Here is a 16,571-nt window from a genome sequence, read left to right on the forward strand (position 1 = left end):
AGCACTATACTACTGTTACTTAAATAAAAATGCATATTTTACATCGCACTAACGACCATCAATTCGAGGATCAGAAGTTTATGATGGTAAGAAAAAAAGTGGATAATTTTTTTGCATTGTTTTCTGGTTAAATAAAAGCATTAAGCTATTGTTTATTAAAGTTTTCAATCAAACATAGCACGAGTACGATGGTAAGTGGAGAAAATAGGGGCCACACATTCGTACTACTGTTAATTTATGTAAATAAAACCGTAAACATCACAGTGAAATCATCAGTTTGAGGATTCTGATCATTACCGCGGTAATAACAGGGTCGTGTCTGAGACCAAACATATTTAATTTGGTAGAAAATCTGTGGCGGCCTTTTGATAAGCTAAGGTCTCGCTTAAGATAATTCCACCGTGGACTGCAAAAGTGCTCTATGGAAATTATCCGTCATCCGAAATCTGCAAATTAACGTTGAGTTGAGCAACGCAAAGGCTACTCAAAATCAGATATTGAACCATCGAAGCCATGGGGCTGCGCCTGTTGATTGACACTCAAATTTCCTTGGGCACTTTCAGGCACGCAAGCACTTTGCCCAATTACCCGAACACACACTACACTGAGTGAACTCTGATTGCCATATTCACAGGCTGATTACCATTCTTGACTTGACCATTCTAGCAGCAAAGATAATGACCAATTTATAGTAGAGCCCACTTTAAGTCCGTATGCCGCATTTTCCTATCTCATTCGGAGGTTAAAGGACTTTAACTTTATATTCCCACTAAAAATTCGGCTCCCAAACAACCAGATTCCTGCAAAGTTTGAAAACTTTAAAATACTTTTCTTGTTGTCAACAAAGTAGAAAGCTCCGCGCATTTTTAGGGCCTGGAAAAAACACCGTCACGGATCGCCTAAATAGAGGAGCCCGGCCTCGCGGTAGTCTTTTATTGACATATATGTTTTCTATTCAATTTGAGAGTTACAAGTAAAAGTTACTAAGAATGTTACTCCTAGACCTCGAATAGTTATTAAGATTGGCTTTCATAGACCTGATTTTTTTGATCATGAGAAGGGTATTGGCATTCGCGAAACGGAGATTTGAGACCGTCTCACACTGCGCATTCGCTTTTCTCGTGCGCCAACCCCCGGCTCACTCGCTTATATACAAATAAGAATACAATTTCGGGCGTCCACCCAAAACTTGTTGTATAATAGTTAGATAGTTTTCCTTGCTTTGATTGTAATTCTTGTCCTAGTGTCTGTTTCTCTAGATCGTTAATTGCGTGATCCGGAGGAGTATACCATGTATAACACTCTCCCCACTGTATGTATAGTAAACACGAACTGATACTGCTCACAAATCAAATGTGGTTCCCACAGTACCTACACAGTAACTACTTTCGTTCATATGGAGCGAAGGACGGACATCCTATGAAATAGGTCGACTGTTGAGGCCATGCGAGAATTTAAATGTATACTTTAGGGGTCGGTCGGACAAAAACAAGCCACCAACCCCTACACTCTCAGAGTATTCCGAGTATAAAAACACTTTTTCCCACTCGAACTTAGCTGGCTCCCGGTATGCCACACCGACGGCTAAGGAGTGTGTAAATCTAAGAAATAAACCAAAAAATAATACTGCTCCAGAACAGCCTCCTCTTTGGCAAATGCTGGAAATGCGTGGGTACATGCTGCCCCATTTAATTAGCAAAATTATATGGTGCATCTGTCTTCCAAGAACTTTTTTGATGCCAGATAAAAAATAGGGCAATTTGCGGGGCAAGGGCCAGAGATCAAAACAAAAACACAACAAAGAGGTTGAGCAAAAGTCATCGCCCACAAAAATCACCATGCTCGCCCTCAAATGGGTATGCCGAGTATGTTGGCATTAGCTTTGGTTAGCCCCGCATGCTGCATGCTGCCTAAATCAGGTAAAATCTGACTGGGACACTCGCGTGATGCGTTGCCAAAATAATTTATGAGATCGGACCGCAACACATCGTCAATTTGCGTGCGGTGCCCGACTGAGAAATAATGCCATATAGTTCGGATCTGCGTTCCAGAAATGTTCCCATCACGGTTTTTAAAATATCAATAAAAAAGATTTAGGCTTTGAGCTTTTTTATACACAGCACAGCGCTTGATCTGTAGTTTATGTAAAAGATTTATCGGCTTCGCTCTGATTTATTGAATAATTTCTTTATAATTTATAATAATTATTCAGGTTTTCAGTATGCAGCCCACACAAATATGAATAAAAAGTATTGCTTCACACACCCGCTACTCCGATTCTTGAATATATTTTACCAAGATTGAAACATTTTGACGTTAGTTCGTTTCGGGTTCATACATTTCTCGGTGCGGGTTTCGTTTTCAAGCGTGACTCGTTTGAAAAAAAGAATAAACACAAACAACGGAGAATCCTTTTTTTAAGTAAAATGGACGGCTAATAACTTTGATACGCTAACAATAAATCTTAGCCCCAATGGCCTTATAGAATACTATATAGATCGTCAAAAATATACTTAAATTTTTGAGTAATACTCTTGACAGAAAGATTTCTATAGTTATGAATTCCGTCTATACGGCAACTGTCTTGTTTGCTATCAAGTACTTGTCATGTATCTGATAATATTCTGAATATCATAACACTAACTACATATGTATGTGCATATGTTTGTTCAGTTACTTATCGCAAGGCCAAAGCATAAGGAAGAGGCTGACGTTGAAGGCTATATACATATTAGTATTCAATTTCTATATAGTCCTAAACTAGCTCTAGTAGTCTTCTAGGTACAGAAGATTCCACTGCACTGTCGCTTTTCTGTACTCAATTGTTTAGTTTATTCGCAGTCGAATTTTTAATGGCTTACATTTACCGGAAATGTGCTAGCAGTTTTAACCAAAACATTTTATGCTGATCTGGTGTGAAGGTGCAAGACACAGATGCATATGCATATATATGTACATATGCTTATTCGTTTACTCCTTTCATTTCGCAGTGATAAAGGAGATGTGTAGAATCTTATAAATCCACTCTAAAACATTTCCGTTCATACGCATCAAAATTGATTTCATTTGCAAAGAGGAAATTAAAAAGTCCAACAAAACTAAATTGATTGGCAAGATATATGTAAATGTTCATAACGTGGCCACGATCCACCAACGAAATCAAGTGTCGGAACGTCGACAACGTGAACTGAACGGCGTGTGTTAGGCTCGTGGCAAAGGAAGGAAGCAAGCCAACATTGCTGTTGCTTTGTGCTGCGTTGCGTTGCGTTGGGTTGGGTTGGCTGTGTTCCTCCGCAATATTGGCCGGCATAAGGTATAAGGTACCGACATGAAGTAAAAGGAAGAGTCCAGCCAGGGCTGGACGGCGACCCAACAAATGGACTGCAGTTGGTGGGGCTTGCTTGCGCTTGCTTGCTGCTGACGTTCAAGCCGGTCTTTGGGACTCTGATTGCAAACGGCCGGAGCTAAGGCCTACCTGTAAGGCTTGCTGGCTGGCTGGCTGGCTGGCTGGCTGGCTGGATGGCTGGCTGGATGGCGATGGCTGGCTGAGTAGTGATTCTGAGGCTCATTCTTCTATTCGTCATTTGTACGCTAGAACACCGACCCAGTCGCAGGTTCTGGGCTCGAGCTTGCTCCTCCAAGCTTCGCAAATACCCAGCAGGTTTAATACATTTATGAATGAGTTTTACTACTTCATTAAGGCCAGTGGCCTGCTTCGTCATGGCTTTGTGGCATACGGAGCGGGCGAGCGAGTAACACTGCTCTGTCTGTTGCAGGCGATTGGAGCGCGTGCTTAGCCAAGGATCAGCGTGGAATGGAATACCTGGATCGCAATAAGCAAAAATCGATTATCGTTCGTTGCACATTTCCATTGTTGTGAATATTATATTTAGTGTTTGGAAGCTTCCTCTTAAATTCGTTTAATTTATAGCCCAAAAAACGCACTTGGCCCTTCCGACGGATCCAACTTGCAGTTCCAATAACCGACAGCACCGGACATCGAACCACATACATACACATGTAATATAAATGGAAATGAATATATTTTAAGAGTCCAGCGCATCTTGGAACAGACCACAGTTTCGAGGACTTAAGCCTAAAGTGGGTCCAAGTGTTGTGTAAATGTTTACAGTTCCTTCCACAAGGAGGAGAAACAGACTGGCCATAAATTGATGCTTGTTATGATTAATGATATAAATATTATCACAATATTAGCATTTCTTGTTCTAACAAGAAACTTGGTCAGCATATCCTTCTGGCTGTGACTCCCTCCAGGTCTGACTCCGATCCTGGCAGCCGAAAGACAAGCCCCCCACAATCCCACCGCCACTTAACTTGACAGCGTAATTAAAAAGTCGTGACCATGCGTTGAAGCCAAGGAGCCTCGCTAAATATTAGGGCATACTCGTTTTATATGTCGTATTATAATTGGCGGTATTCAGGGGTCTGGCACAGGTAGCGCGAAAAGAATGCGAAAAACGCGCGCACCGTAGTATTTTTTGTACCATACTCGTACGTGTATCATATCTTCGCTGAGGAGGAATGATTTGGTGCCGTAATTTCAGTAATAGCAGCAGTTGGGATCGACGTCAATTCCTGGCTCCTGCTACTGTATAAGTATTCAGAATCATTACGTCATCGGCAAAGAATTTGAACGTGCTTGCTCCCGATCTTATGGTAGCCACGTGCTAATTAAATTATTATTTGCAGCTAAGGGATTCATTTCTTTTTTGCGCATTTTCAAGGGTCATCATAATTTTGACTAAAAGCTTGCTGCTGTGCTATGCCGAGAAGGCAGCATTTCCGAAACTGTTAAAGGCAAAAGAGCAGTATAAATGTGTTGTGACAATATTAAATGTTTCCGTGAATTAAGAAAAGAAACTTCAAGCTCCGAATGGTGCCAAACAAATTACAACACACATCTTTTGACACCTTGGCAGGTGAAAATGTGTTTGTAGCTCTGTCCGATGGTTTCTATGCCCGTTTTGTGGAGGGTCATAAAGATTTATTCCGCTTTGATTGTAAAAACAGGAACGCATATAAGTCAAATTCACCAGGACTGATTCCCATTAATATCTTTGTAACATACATTTGTTTAAATCCAGAGTTCTTTGCTGCCATAGGAACACGAAAAGTTCAGCCCAGTCATAATGTACTCAATATATGTATACATATGCATGTACATGTGTCGTGAATTAAGGTGTGAGGGAGGATTTGTAAAAAAGGACTTAAAAATAATATACAATTCCCGCTTTTCATTTTTTAAATTTATTTTATCCAGTAATAAAAGTGTTCTGAAATAAAGCGCCTGAAGTAAAAAGTAACTTATTTCAGCAACCGCTCAATCCTTAGAATGGATCGCTATTATATCTTTTTCTTCCTTGTATCCTTCTCCTGTCATCTTAAAGATTATGGATTGGCTTGTAGATTTGCTTGCAGATCTTAGCTCCTTACTTCCCCTCGGATTGTAATTTCATTTAGTTGTATGAATTGAATGCTTGGATTCCGAAAGATAGCCCATATTTCTGGCGGCCGAGGCGATGCAGGCGCATCCATTGCGCTACTCAAGTATACATATGTATACTCAACTACTCCACTACTCTCCAAAACAGTCAAGCGCCCTCGCAAGAAGGGTTCGGAATTCCTTTCTCGATTGTCGTAATTGTCGCAGCGGATCGGATGTGCTTCTACAGTAGCTGGACTTGGGGCTATGGATTCTTTGGCTGTAGTTTGTCTCTCCGTTAGGTTAGCTGCATGAAGACCAAATCCTCTTTTACTGGAAAGTGTCTATTTCCTTTTTCGCCGATAGCCGAAATTGGCTTTGCTCTCGATCCAATTGACCCCGGTGCCGCGCCTTTGTAGAGGAATGGCAATACAGTATTATTTAGATGTCGGGCGTCTTGTTGTAGCCCATTCGGCGTAGGTCGTGCTCATCGTATAAGTTAATGCCGGCCTCCTTGGCCAGATGCTGGCTTGGATTCAGCTCCAGTTCGTATTTCTCGCCAATTTATGCGCCGACGGAGATCTGTGAAGGTCCCAAGATTGTTATCGCTATAAACTGCAGCACAATGGCCACCAGCCAGTGTTTATCAAATGTAGATATGTACTTGAGCAGGCGAGACATCTGCGGCCTCAGGCCCACGGGATGCACACGGACGTTGTACAGATGAGCTTCCTCGTTGGTCCTGCCGACCTGTTGAACAGCTCCGTAGCGGTTCCATGCGATGTACTTCTAGCTGCACAGAATTTTCCTTTTGTCGCCTTTTGTTGCACATATATTTTAAATAAAACGGTTTTTACATTGCAATAATTCTGTTACATGGCAACTACACAGAGGTGATTTTGCAACGCCCCCTGGTGCTACCATCTTACAGAAAACCCGTTAGAGGGCGTCAAAAGCGGAGTTTACGTCTTATCTACGTCTTGTAAATCAAAATGTTACTGACGTAACTGGTTTGGGCTGCTCCAAAGTCCGATGGATTCCGATGGAGCAGGAGTCGGCAAGGCCCTATCTTATGTGCATACGAAAGTGCGCCGCTGCGGAGCTACCGCTCACGTATACTTTTATAACTGTGGTTGGCACCAAACAATGTTCCGTTTTGTTTGCAAACAAACGCAAACAAAACATGAGAATATATGCGTGCCGACCCCGGTGATAGAACAATTAATTACTAGATATTTATTCTTTATGAAAAATGTCGCCTTTTTATTCCCGATACTGAAAGAGTATAGAGGCACATATGAATATTGGATTTGGGGAGAAAATAGATGTGTGTAACCCCTAGAAGAAAGCGTTTTCGACCCCATAAAGAACATATATTCGTGATCGGCATCATCAATAGCCAAGTCGATATAGTCATGTCTGATTGTCCGTCAGTCCGTCTTACTTGACGGCTAATTCTCAGAGAGCAACCATATTTTGTGTCCAAACTCCTGTGATATCACATTCTTGTAGGTGCATTTTAAAATTTCGGAACGCCCTATTCCGCCGCCACAAGGACGAAAATATATGGCATACAAAATGGATCAGATTGGATCATTATTATAGCCAGAAAGAAAAATGAAGCTGCAGTGGCTACGCAACGTCTTCCACGCGCTAACTCACTCTCTCTTCCTCACTCTTTGTGTGTGCGCTCTGCAGAGGGGAGCGAGATAAAACGGCTGGAGTTGTGAGAATGAGGAAAGAGAGGCAGATGTAAAGCTATACTAACTAATTATAGGGATAAACGTAGAGCCGCGACTCTTGCCACGGCTTACATCTTTCCTGCTCGATTATGTTATTATGTAACATAAGCGGGGAGTAGGGTACAGGTAGAGGTAGAGTTTAATTTGTACAGAAATTAAATCATTTGCAGAAGTATTTGTATGTACTTATGTAAATACTGACATAATACAGGTGCACATAAAATGGTTCATCAACTTTTCAAGGCATTATAAAGAGCGGGTATGGAAGAGTTCAGATAGAGTAATTTACCTAAGTGAACCTTTAAGTCCTTGATTCAAGGTCTAGGTTTTTTCCTATCGCCAATCCAGGAAAGCTATAGTGAGACCCTGCAGGTGAATACATTATAAGTTTATTATATTTCAGTTTGCTCCACCAATGGCATATTAAAAAATTTAAGCTTTTGCGGACAAGTTAAGTGAAAAAGTTAAGTCGATCTAGATTGCCACATATTCTCCAGTTTGTATGCGTTTTACTCCGTGAGTTAAGAAGCTACAAATGACAAGATTTGGCTCATAATATTTCTTCCTAAGTAGAACGTCGAACGTCCGGATCGCCAGCCTATGCCATAGAAAGTTGCCAAAGAAGTTTTATCGAAACTAAAGAATACTTAAAGGTTTTTGCTAAACTATTTCGGATGGGGTTTACTTTAATTTAGCATCTTAAAAGAACAAATGATCATTTCAACAATCTACCGAAAATGCGGGAAATCTTTGTTTCTTCTGTGCTTCTGTGAAACAACCTGACTATACCATACTGTGTCTTTACTATCCTGCAGTCAATATTTAGGTGTCATAGCTTAATCAGCAATTTAATTCAGCAGCACCATGGATCGTTCTTCGTGTTCAAGATTCTGGTGGAAATTGAATTACTCTCTGCTAGGGTATATACGAATCACATTGGACTAGGAACTGTAATAGGTTGGCTTGAAAAGTGAACCCTGATTTCGGAGTCAAAACTCTTTTAATGGCAATTGATCATTCGCAAGTGGATAACATTTCATTAGAATACCAAGTGAAGTGCGCATTTATGTATAGAGATATACATACTCGTACATACCGACATACGCGTGTGTGAACAGATATGTGTATGGTGTATGGTGTATGGGTCCCAGAGGTATGATTGCCGTTCTGAACACACTTGAGGTGAAACTATTTCGACCTGCTCAACAGCTTCCAACTGTCTACCTGTGCCTTCAAAACCAGATAGTCAACCAGCTAACAGACCATTCGAACCTTTATAATTTATTTATCTTTATCTTGAATTACGCCATGGGAGTATTGACCAGGGTAAGTCTGTAAATTTCAGCATATTCATGTCGGGCAAAAGCAATAGCAATAGCAATAGCAAACAATGGAGTATAATTCTGAGTTTCATGTGATTGAAAACTAAGAGTTTCCAATCGAACAATTAATAATAAAGAACAAGAAGAAAATAAATAAATAAATAATAATAACAGCAAAAAGACAAAGTTTGGAATAAAGCACAGCCAAACCAAACAGTCGCCCGCCCCGCCCCGCCTCGCCTCGCCACGCTCACTCCTCACTCACATTCGCCGGCGAAGGGTCAAAAGCATTGCCCAAAGAGCCACGCATCCAGTTACTCCGATACTCGTAGAGACCGGGGCCAAGACAAGAGTCTGAAGTCGCCACTTTGACGGTATTGAGTGACGGCAACCGTCGAGAATAAGCGAGTATAAGCGGGACGGGACCCGATGGATGAGCATGCGGCTACCAAAAATTAATTTCAATTTAGAATACAAACAGACATGACATCTACGCAAACTATGCAAACTTCGACCCTAGATATTCTAATATTATGGTATGCATAAAAACCATTGATTACAACTGTTCTACTTAATCGAAAAACAGTTAGAGAAAAAAATTATTCAAGAATAGGGCTATGATGGAGTGGCGACGTTCATACTCGTGTGTATTGACTGGGATTTGTCTTATAATTAGACCCAAGCACGATTATTTCGGAGAGTATGCGAGAAATCTCTTGGAAAGACGAAGAAACCTAGCCCAACGCCGAAAGTCGAAAGCCGAATATTCAGGCAAAACAAAAGACAACCGGTTTATCTGTATTCTTGGATATTCTATTTGATGTTGGCAAATGACAAGATAATCCAAAGTAATCAATCAAAATTATTTAAATTTATTAAGCCACAATAAACTTGAGCCCAATTCGCAATTGCCACGTTCTTAGGCCGAAGCTGTATCCAAAGCCTGACATGATCGCTGCCAAGAAGGTCTATTCTATTCCCCTGTTGAACCCAACAATCAAGATTATTGGAGGGTCATTTACACAAAAATATGCCCAACATATTTGTACACGAAAGGCTTCTCTGTTCACAAATATATGGCATGAAGATTTATTTACTTACAAAAGAATTATACAGTGACGAAGCTATGGCAGTACAGTAGTCTGATTCGATCAAATTGGAGAAGCGCGCACCAATTCGACTTCTCTTGGGGCTCTCTCTTAATAATAAACTCCTTTGGGCCTTTGTACAAATTTTAAACATTCAAGTAAATACAAAGTGCCGTCGGCGTAACAAAAAGTCAATAGTACTGCAAATAGATTGGGAATCTACAACAGGTTCGTTCCGGTGTTTGTCCAGCAACGAGGATCTTGATCTGAGTTGGTTGTTGTCGCATATCCTTTAAATAATATTTGTACCACAAATGCGTCCAATTACAAAGCAAGTGCAGGGAATGCGGCATAGTTGCGTCGGGTTAAGGTTTAAGTACGAGTCTGTCACCAGCAGAGTCCACGCCATTCCCCTTAACTACAGGAGAGTGTATATTTCGCGGATTAAACTATAGCTCTAATAATATGAATATGTTCATATGTAATTGAATGCGCCATCAATTTGACTTAGTGAATTAAAGCGATACGAATTTGAGGAAATGGAGAGTATGGACCATACTCAGGGCCGGCCTTGTTTGGTTGCACTAGGAGAAATGCCTTATTTGGACCACAATGCCTTTAGCTCTTCAATACGGTCCATACATCTGTACATATGCACATTTGCAATTGAATAAACATGTTCAGTTTCTGAAAACCTCAAGCTTTTGTGTCAAATTACTGTCATTCTTTTTCCGCAATCTTCGGACACAATGAGGAATTAAGAAGCTGGTGAATGTAATCAACTAGGAGTATCCATCCTGTGCCCCGACCCTCCGACCCTCCGCCCCACCGACCCAGCTGAAAATCCATAATGTATTTATTTGGCTTATACTTACACCAATGTAAATAAGAGCTAAGAATCGTAATCAAATGGCACGAAAAGAGCACCATACTAAGTTCCAAAGCATTTGTCAAATTTTAAGAATCAATAACCGCATTCATGGATAATGTTGCGCCGTCTTATCGTGTGAATCTTGTATTGACACTGTATCCGGGATATTCAAAGGCCAAACGGATGGGGGACAAAGTAAAATGTCTTGCGATATCAAGCCCATTCACTAAGCTGGCTTCCGACTTCACCCTTTATCCTGCTTCGTACACATATTTGTACAATACATTTTAGGTTTTCCATAATCACAATGAGACCTCCACAGCAATTCCTTAACAACAACTCCTTAAACCGAACTCTAACGGTAGCATAGCACACATAGCATAGCACATCGTAACGTAGCGTCGCGCCGCTTTGTGACGACTCCACGAATCAGCGCCACCGAAGCGAAGCTGACGTCGACGGTGGTACGTTGGTACGTTGGTACGCTGGGACGCTAGTACGCTTACAATATTTCTGCCTTTTTGGCACACTGCCGAGACTAGTTTTCATTTCGCGTTCGTCTTTCATGGAATAGGGTTCTGTTCTTGCCGTCGGATCGGGCAAAAGCGCGTGTCGATATCTGATTGTTCCTCGCCTGGCGACCCACGTGCGAATGTGTTCAAAAAAATACAAATACAAGATGATGATACTAAATTGCTTGGACTAATTTAATTTCGAAGCAAGAATTGAAGGCCTTTGTTAAAGGCATGAATTAAATAACTTCAAATAAATAAAAGTGCGTGCCTAATTATTTTGTATAAGTGAAGTTTTTTTGAAGTTGAATATGATAACATGACTTTAGCGTATGTGGATATGCCAGCGGTTCATGTTCAGGTATTTTTCAGAATCTGTTTAGAAGGTTTGGCATCATCTCAAGTGTATCTTACCGCAAAAAAACAAAAGCCTAAGTGCCTTTGGCCAGCCGTAGACACGGACATTGAATGATTCCATCGTGTGTTGATGCTACATCTTTTTTTGGTGTCGGAAAAGCTATATCTTTGTTCTTTATGCGTAATAGTAAAGAAAGAGTGTCTCTCCGAAATCTTTTTGTGATTGTATCTATGGCTACGTATATGAAATATGATAAATGTAGTGAACAAATTTCTAATGGAACTACAGGAAGTATTTGATGACGCTCTGACAATGTGAGGATTGGGAATGAGGTCTCATTTCTTGCCAAAAATATTTTATTAAAACATTCTCGTAAGTTGATTGTAACAGTTATCCGATCGTATCACACTTACCAAGATTAATACAAAAGGTCCCTTTGTAATTGGGCAAAAGTAAAAACATTTGGCCTCTCATTGTTCTAGCTCTTATAGTCGACTATAGTATAGTCGAGCGGAGATACGGATACATCTATACCGACTAGGCTAATCATTCTGTTCAATAATATGTCCTATATGTGGCCAGAAGCACTTCCCTCTGCTTGCATACATTGCCCCGCATTTAATTTGTAACATTGGAGCCTAAAAACAATTAATTGAACATCCCATATGCATGATTTCGGTAGTACAAATAATATGTACCATACATATCTCTCTCCATATCCGAAGCATAAAAAGGTGTCTCAAAACTTGAAAAATCATATTTTTTGACAGTGATCAGACGTTTCCCATCGGTAATGGGTTGATCTATAAATACACAATATTGCTTCAATCACCAAGTACCAGCTGTGCAAAACTGTGTCTATGACTTCAAATATATCCCTCTAAGCCTGGCACAACATGCAGCAGGTCAAATTTTACTCGGGAAATAACACATATTTTGTGCACATGGAAATAAAAAGTAGATTTAAAATCTTCTGAGGGGTTTCAAAACTTCTTCACGTAATTGGTGTGGTTCATATTAACAGGCAAAAAAAATATTTAATTGATGTAAAAGCTCTTAGTTTTGTTGCTAATGTGAAAAATATAATAAGTGTCTCAAGACACTCTTACGTGTTAGAGGGATATCTCGATATGTGTACATATGTATGTATAGTGGGTAATATAATGGGTAGAATATTCCGTATAAATTAAGAATACAATTTAAATGTTTTCCATAGGCTTGCGTAATGTTAAGCCTTTTTTGCGCAAAACAAGTTGATTCTCATCGATTCTCATGCTCATGATTTGTTCCATTTGTATCAGGAGCGCCTTAGTGGACATGGGAGTCTAGGATTGTCCAGCAGCAGCGCGGCTTACACGACCCATTCCGGTGGGCACACAGGTAGAAGCGGTCCGGCCACTGGGCATAGTGGACACAGTGGTACTCATGGGTCAGCAGCTACCATGCATCATCAATCACTTCAGTCCGATTTTCAGCCTCCGTATTTTCCGCCGCCGTTCCACCATTCCACGCAAAGCCCTCCTCAGCAACAGGTAAGTTATCATCTCTATCGAACTAATTCAAGTATTTCCAAAGTTATTTAGATATCTGAGTACTTGCAGAATCACGGTGCCCTCGAATACCTGGGCACGGATCCGTATGGTCAGCCTTTGTCATCGTTACACCACGCCCCCCTCCATCACTACAATCAGTTGGCGGGCCTGAGGTCGACGCAAGATCAACTTGGGATTCACAGAACCCACAGAGAGGCGGAGCTGCAAGGACATGTTGTAAGTAAAGCAAATTAATACTGTAAATAAAGCAGTTTCCGTGCCTCATTCAACCTTTCGTAAATTTAAGAATTTTTTCCTTCCCTTCGCATTATTCTTGCATACTTTGCTACATTCTTGGCTTCGCAAACCCAAGGGAATTTCCAAGGGAAGAAGTTGCCCTGCCCCCCTTCTATAGAAGTTTGAAGTTATTTTCTAACAAATTCCATTCGAGTGCATTAAAAAAATTATCCGCTTAAATATGCCAAAAATGTTCTTGAGAATATACAAAACCATCTTGCAAACAACGATGGAAATTCCTATCCCGCAGAAGGGTGACTATACTCAAAATTATGAGTATTTTACTGGCGAAGCTCTGCCATGCAGTAAAACGCATCATTTCTGATACGAAAAGGCGTATCCTCGCAGGCACTTGTGCGCATCTGTACGCCAAAGACGGCTCATGTACGAGGATATACATACAACACTTTACAAAAGTATGTGTGCAAGCCGGTTCGCATTATTCCCAAGGCCCTGGGATTGGCTAGGCTCCTTCAACCCCTTGGCAAATTAAAGACTCGATGTATCGTAATCTGGCAATTATGGTCATGGTTCTCAAAATTTACTTAGCAGAGACCGACGCAACTTTGTCCGCGTACGCAGATGCTGATGCAGATGCATGTGTATGTAAAAGTAGTCATTTTTGTATCCGAGAAGTACCGCGGATGTACTCGAATTTAAGAGGAAACGTTTCCGACCCATAAAGATGTGATGCCCTGCCAGTTGAAGTTTGTTTCACACACCTCTTTCCGCCCCCGAAAATCGAGAAAAACCAGTTGTATCCACAACATTCTTTCGTACATTATATAAATAAATAAATTTTCTACAAACAAACCGCTTTGCTTCCGTAGTATTGCCAAATATCCCTGCTACTAAACGGCTTCTTTTTCAATGAGCGCTTGAAATATTTTTTTATTTTATATATTTTTACAGTCCCAGCTGGCTCATGGATTTCCGTACACAGATAGAAGAGGCGACTACAGCAGTGCAATATCGGCAGGAGCAGCGCATGGAACCCGAATCGGCCATGAACATGACTCCCTGGCCCTGCATCAAGCGCTGCAAAATGCTGTCGACGATGTGCAAGCACCTGCCATAGATGACAACGTAGCCTTCATGTCAGACCTTCCACTAATAAAAAGTAAGATTAATCAAATAATTAATAGTAATAACTATTCGATTTATCAAATGCGGGTAGTACCCAGGAGCCTATAAAGCTGATCAGGAACCATATCCTGATTAAAATCCTATCCATGTCCGTCTGTTTCTCCTAGTTTATATTTCTTTAAACATCAATTGAATATATGTAGCTAACATCCAGGTTTTGTTGACAAATTTTCAAAGATTAAATTTTGGGGGCTCAGCAATATAAGAGCTATTCTAAACATCGGGCAACAGGATGAAAGCGGAGATTTTAGGCCTCATCGGTTTGACTTTTCGGAAAGATATTTTTAACATGAATTTACTAGGATGTATGTACATTGAAAACATTTCAATTATTGACTTTAAGTCAAACATTGTGTAGGCATATTGCTCAAATACATTGTACATACAAAATCATTGAGGCGTATAGAAACAACAAAGTATGTATATGTAAAGGAGTTATGTACTTATGTACGAGAGTACCTTACGTTTTTGAGCTTGTAAGTACCGCAGCACATCATACTGTGAGCAAGGCGGAACCTTGAACACACCTAAATAACAATGAATGACCAACCCTCAAAACGAATGATGTTATGAAATAGAATCTTGCCCTTCTAATTGGCAGGATTAGGGTAAAATGATCCCTACGTCCTGCGCTCACACTTTGCCATTGCCGAACAATCACAACAATAGTAATAATAATATATTTCCTTTACAATGAACAATATATGTATGTATGTACATGCGTGCACTCGCAGACGTACAAATATGTATGTCTGTGTACCCCATGCTCATGTTCCCGTCCCCCCGTACGAATGCGTAAACTAATTTTGAGGTTTGAATTTTTGTGTTGCGTATTTTTCTAGGCATGAAAAGCGGTAAAGATGCAGGGAACATTGGTTCTGGTTCCCCCAGTGAGGTATTCTGTGCAGTTCCTGGTCGCCTTAGTCTCCTATCGAGCACGTCGAAATATAAGGTCACCATTGCGGAAGTGCAACGAAGACTGTCGCCACCCGAATGTTTAAACGCCTCCTTGTTGGGCGGAGTTCTTCGAAGGTACGTTGTTTATGCCCATGAGTCTCAATGAGTGCCATCCATGAATACGTCTCTTTACTTAGGGCCAAGAGTAAGAACGGCGGGCGTTTGCTAAGGGAGAAGCTTGAGAAGATCGGCTTGAACCTACCCGCGGGAAGGCGAAAAGCGGCTAATGTGACGTTGCTAACGTCTTTGGTGGAGGGAGAAGCAACCCACTTGGCCAAGGACTTTCACTTTGTTTGCGAGACGGAATTCCCGGCTAGGCAGTTGGCGGAGTACATTGTACGTCATCAAACGGAGCCAAATGATTCATATCGACGAAAAGAGCTCATCCTTCATTCCCAGCAGGTAAATACATTAGTTTTATGACAGATACTCGTAGATCAGTGCTCATTCAATGCTCTATAAATGACCTACAGATTACAAAAGAGTTAATGCAGATCTTAAGCCAAGATCGGACTACTCATTTTGGAACAAGATCACAGCACTTGTTGGAGCCGTCGATGCAGCGTCATTTAACACACTTTTCACTAATTACGCACGGGTTTGGATCACCCGCAATTATGGCCGTTCTGCATGCTTTCCAGGTAAGAATCGGCAACTGCTGCAATCGGTACGTTTTAGTGGTAGCTAAATGTGAAATTTTCTCTTGCAGACATTTTTGAATGAATCATTAAACTATTTAGAAAAGCTATATCCTTCGAATGGAGGTGGCATGGTGTCGTCATCATTGGACAAAAGTAAAATGGACAACGAAAAAAAATGATAGGCCTAGTGTATATTGCCACAGATAAAAGCAAATAGTATTTTAAGGATAACTTTCAATACGTTAGATACGGCAACCATAAAATAATAGCATACCTGTAAATTAATTTATTTAGCTAAGGTGTAAATTATTCAATTTTTTTTGTAACTTAATCAGTAATTTTAATGGAAAATATTCAAATCTATAATATACATCTAATTTATTTAGAAAACAATGCATCGACTCTTTACAACTATTAAAACGAGATGATCTTTAAAAATAAATTCATTTGTAAGTAGAGATGATTAAAAAGTATTCATTTTTAATTTTCTATGTAACTTAACTTACAATTTAAAGATTTTAAACTGATGCGAACGAATAAAATGTGTTTTTAAAACTATTGCTTATCAATCTTTAATATTTAACACACACAGAAATCAAAGAGAGTGGCAAAGAAGATTTGATCAATCATGACATCATCTACGGCTCATAGACCAGTCAGCT

At 40.4% G+C, this 16,571-nt stretch overlaps 1 protein-coding gene across 1 annotated transcript; it reads left to right on the plus strand.

Annotated features, from left to right (window-relative positions):
* The first annotated feature begins 29 nt into the window (after positions 1-29).
* LOC6604540 (transcription factor AP-2-epsilon) lies at positions 30-16,292 on the plus strand. The gene is made up of 8 exons (XM_026992307.1): positions 30-86; positions 12,638-12,868; positions 12,938-13,105; positions 14,078-14,285; positions 15,154-15,343; positions 15,406-15,670; positions 15,742-15,909; positions 15,978-16,292. The coding sequence occupies exons 1-8, from the start codon at positions 30-32 to the stop codon at positions 16,086-16,088; spliced, it is 1,398 nt and encodes a 465-aa protein (XP_026848108.1). The 3' UTR covers positions 16,089-16,292.
* Positions 16,293-16,571: the final 279 nt, after the last annotated feature.

This window comes from Drosophila persimilis, unplaced genomic scaffold, assembly GCF_003286085.1.
Source record: "Drosophila persimilis strain 14011-0111.01,24,50 unplaced genomic scaffold, DperRS2 tig00000732-arrow-arrow-pilon, whole genome shotgun sequence".
NCBI classification, from domain to species: domain Eukaryota; kingdom Metazoa; phylum Arthropoda; class Insecta; order Diptera; family Drosophilidae; genus Drosophila; species Drosophila persimilis.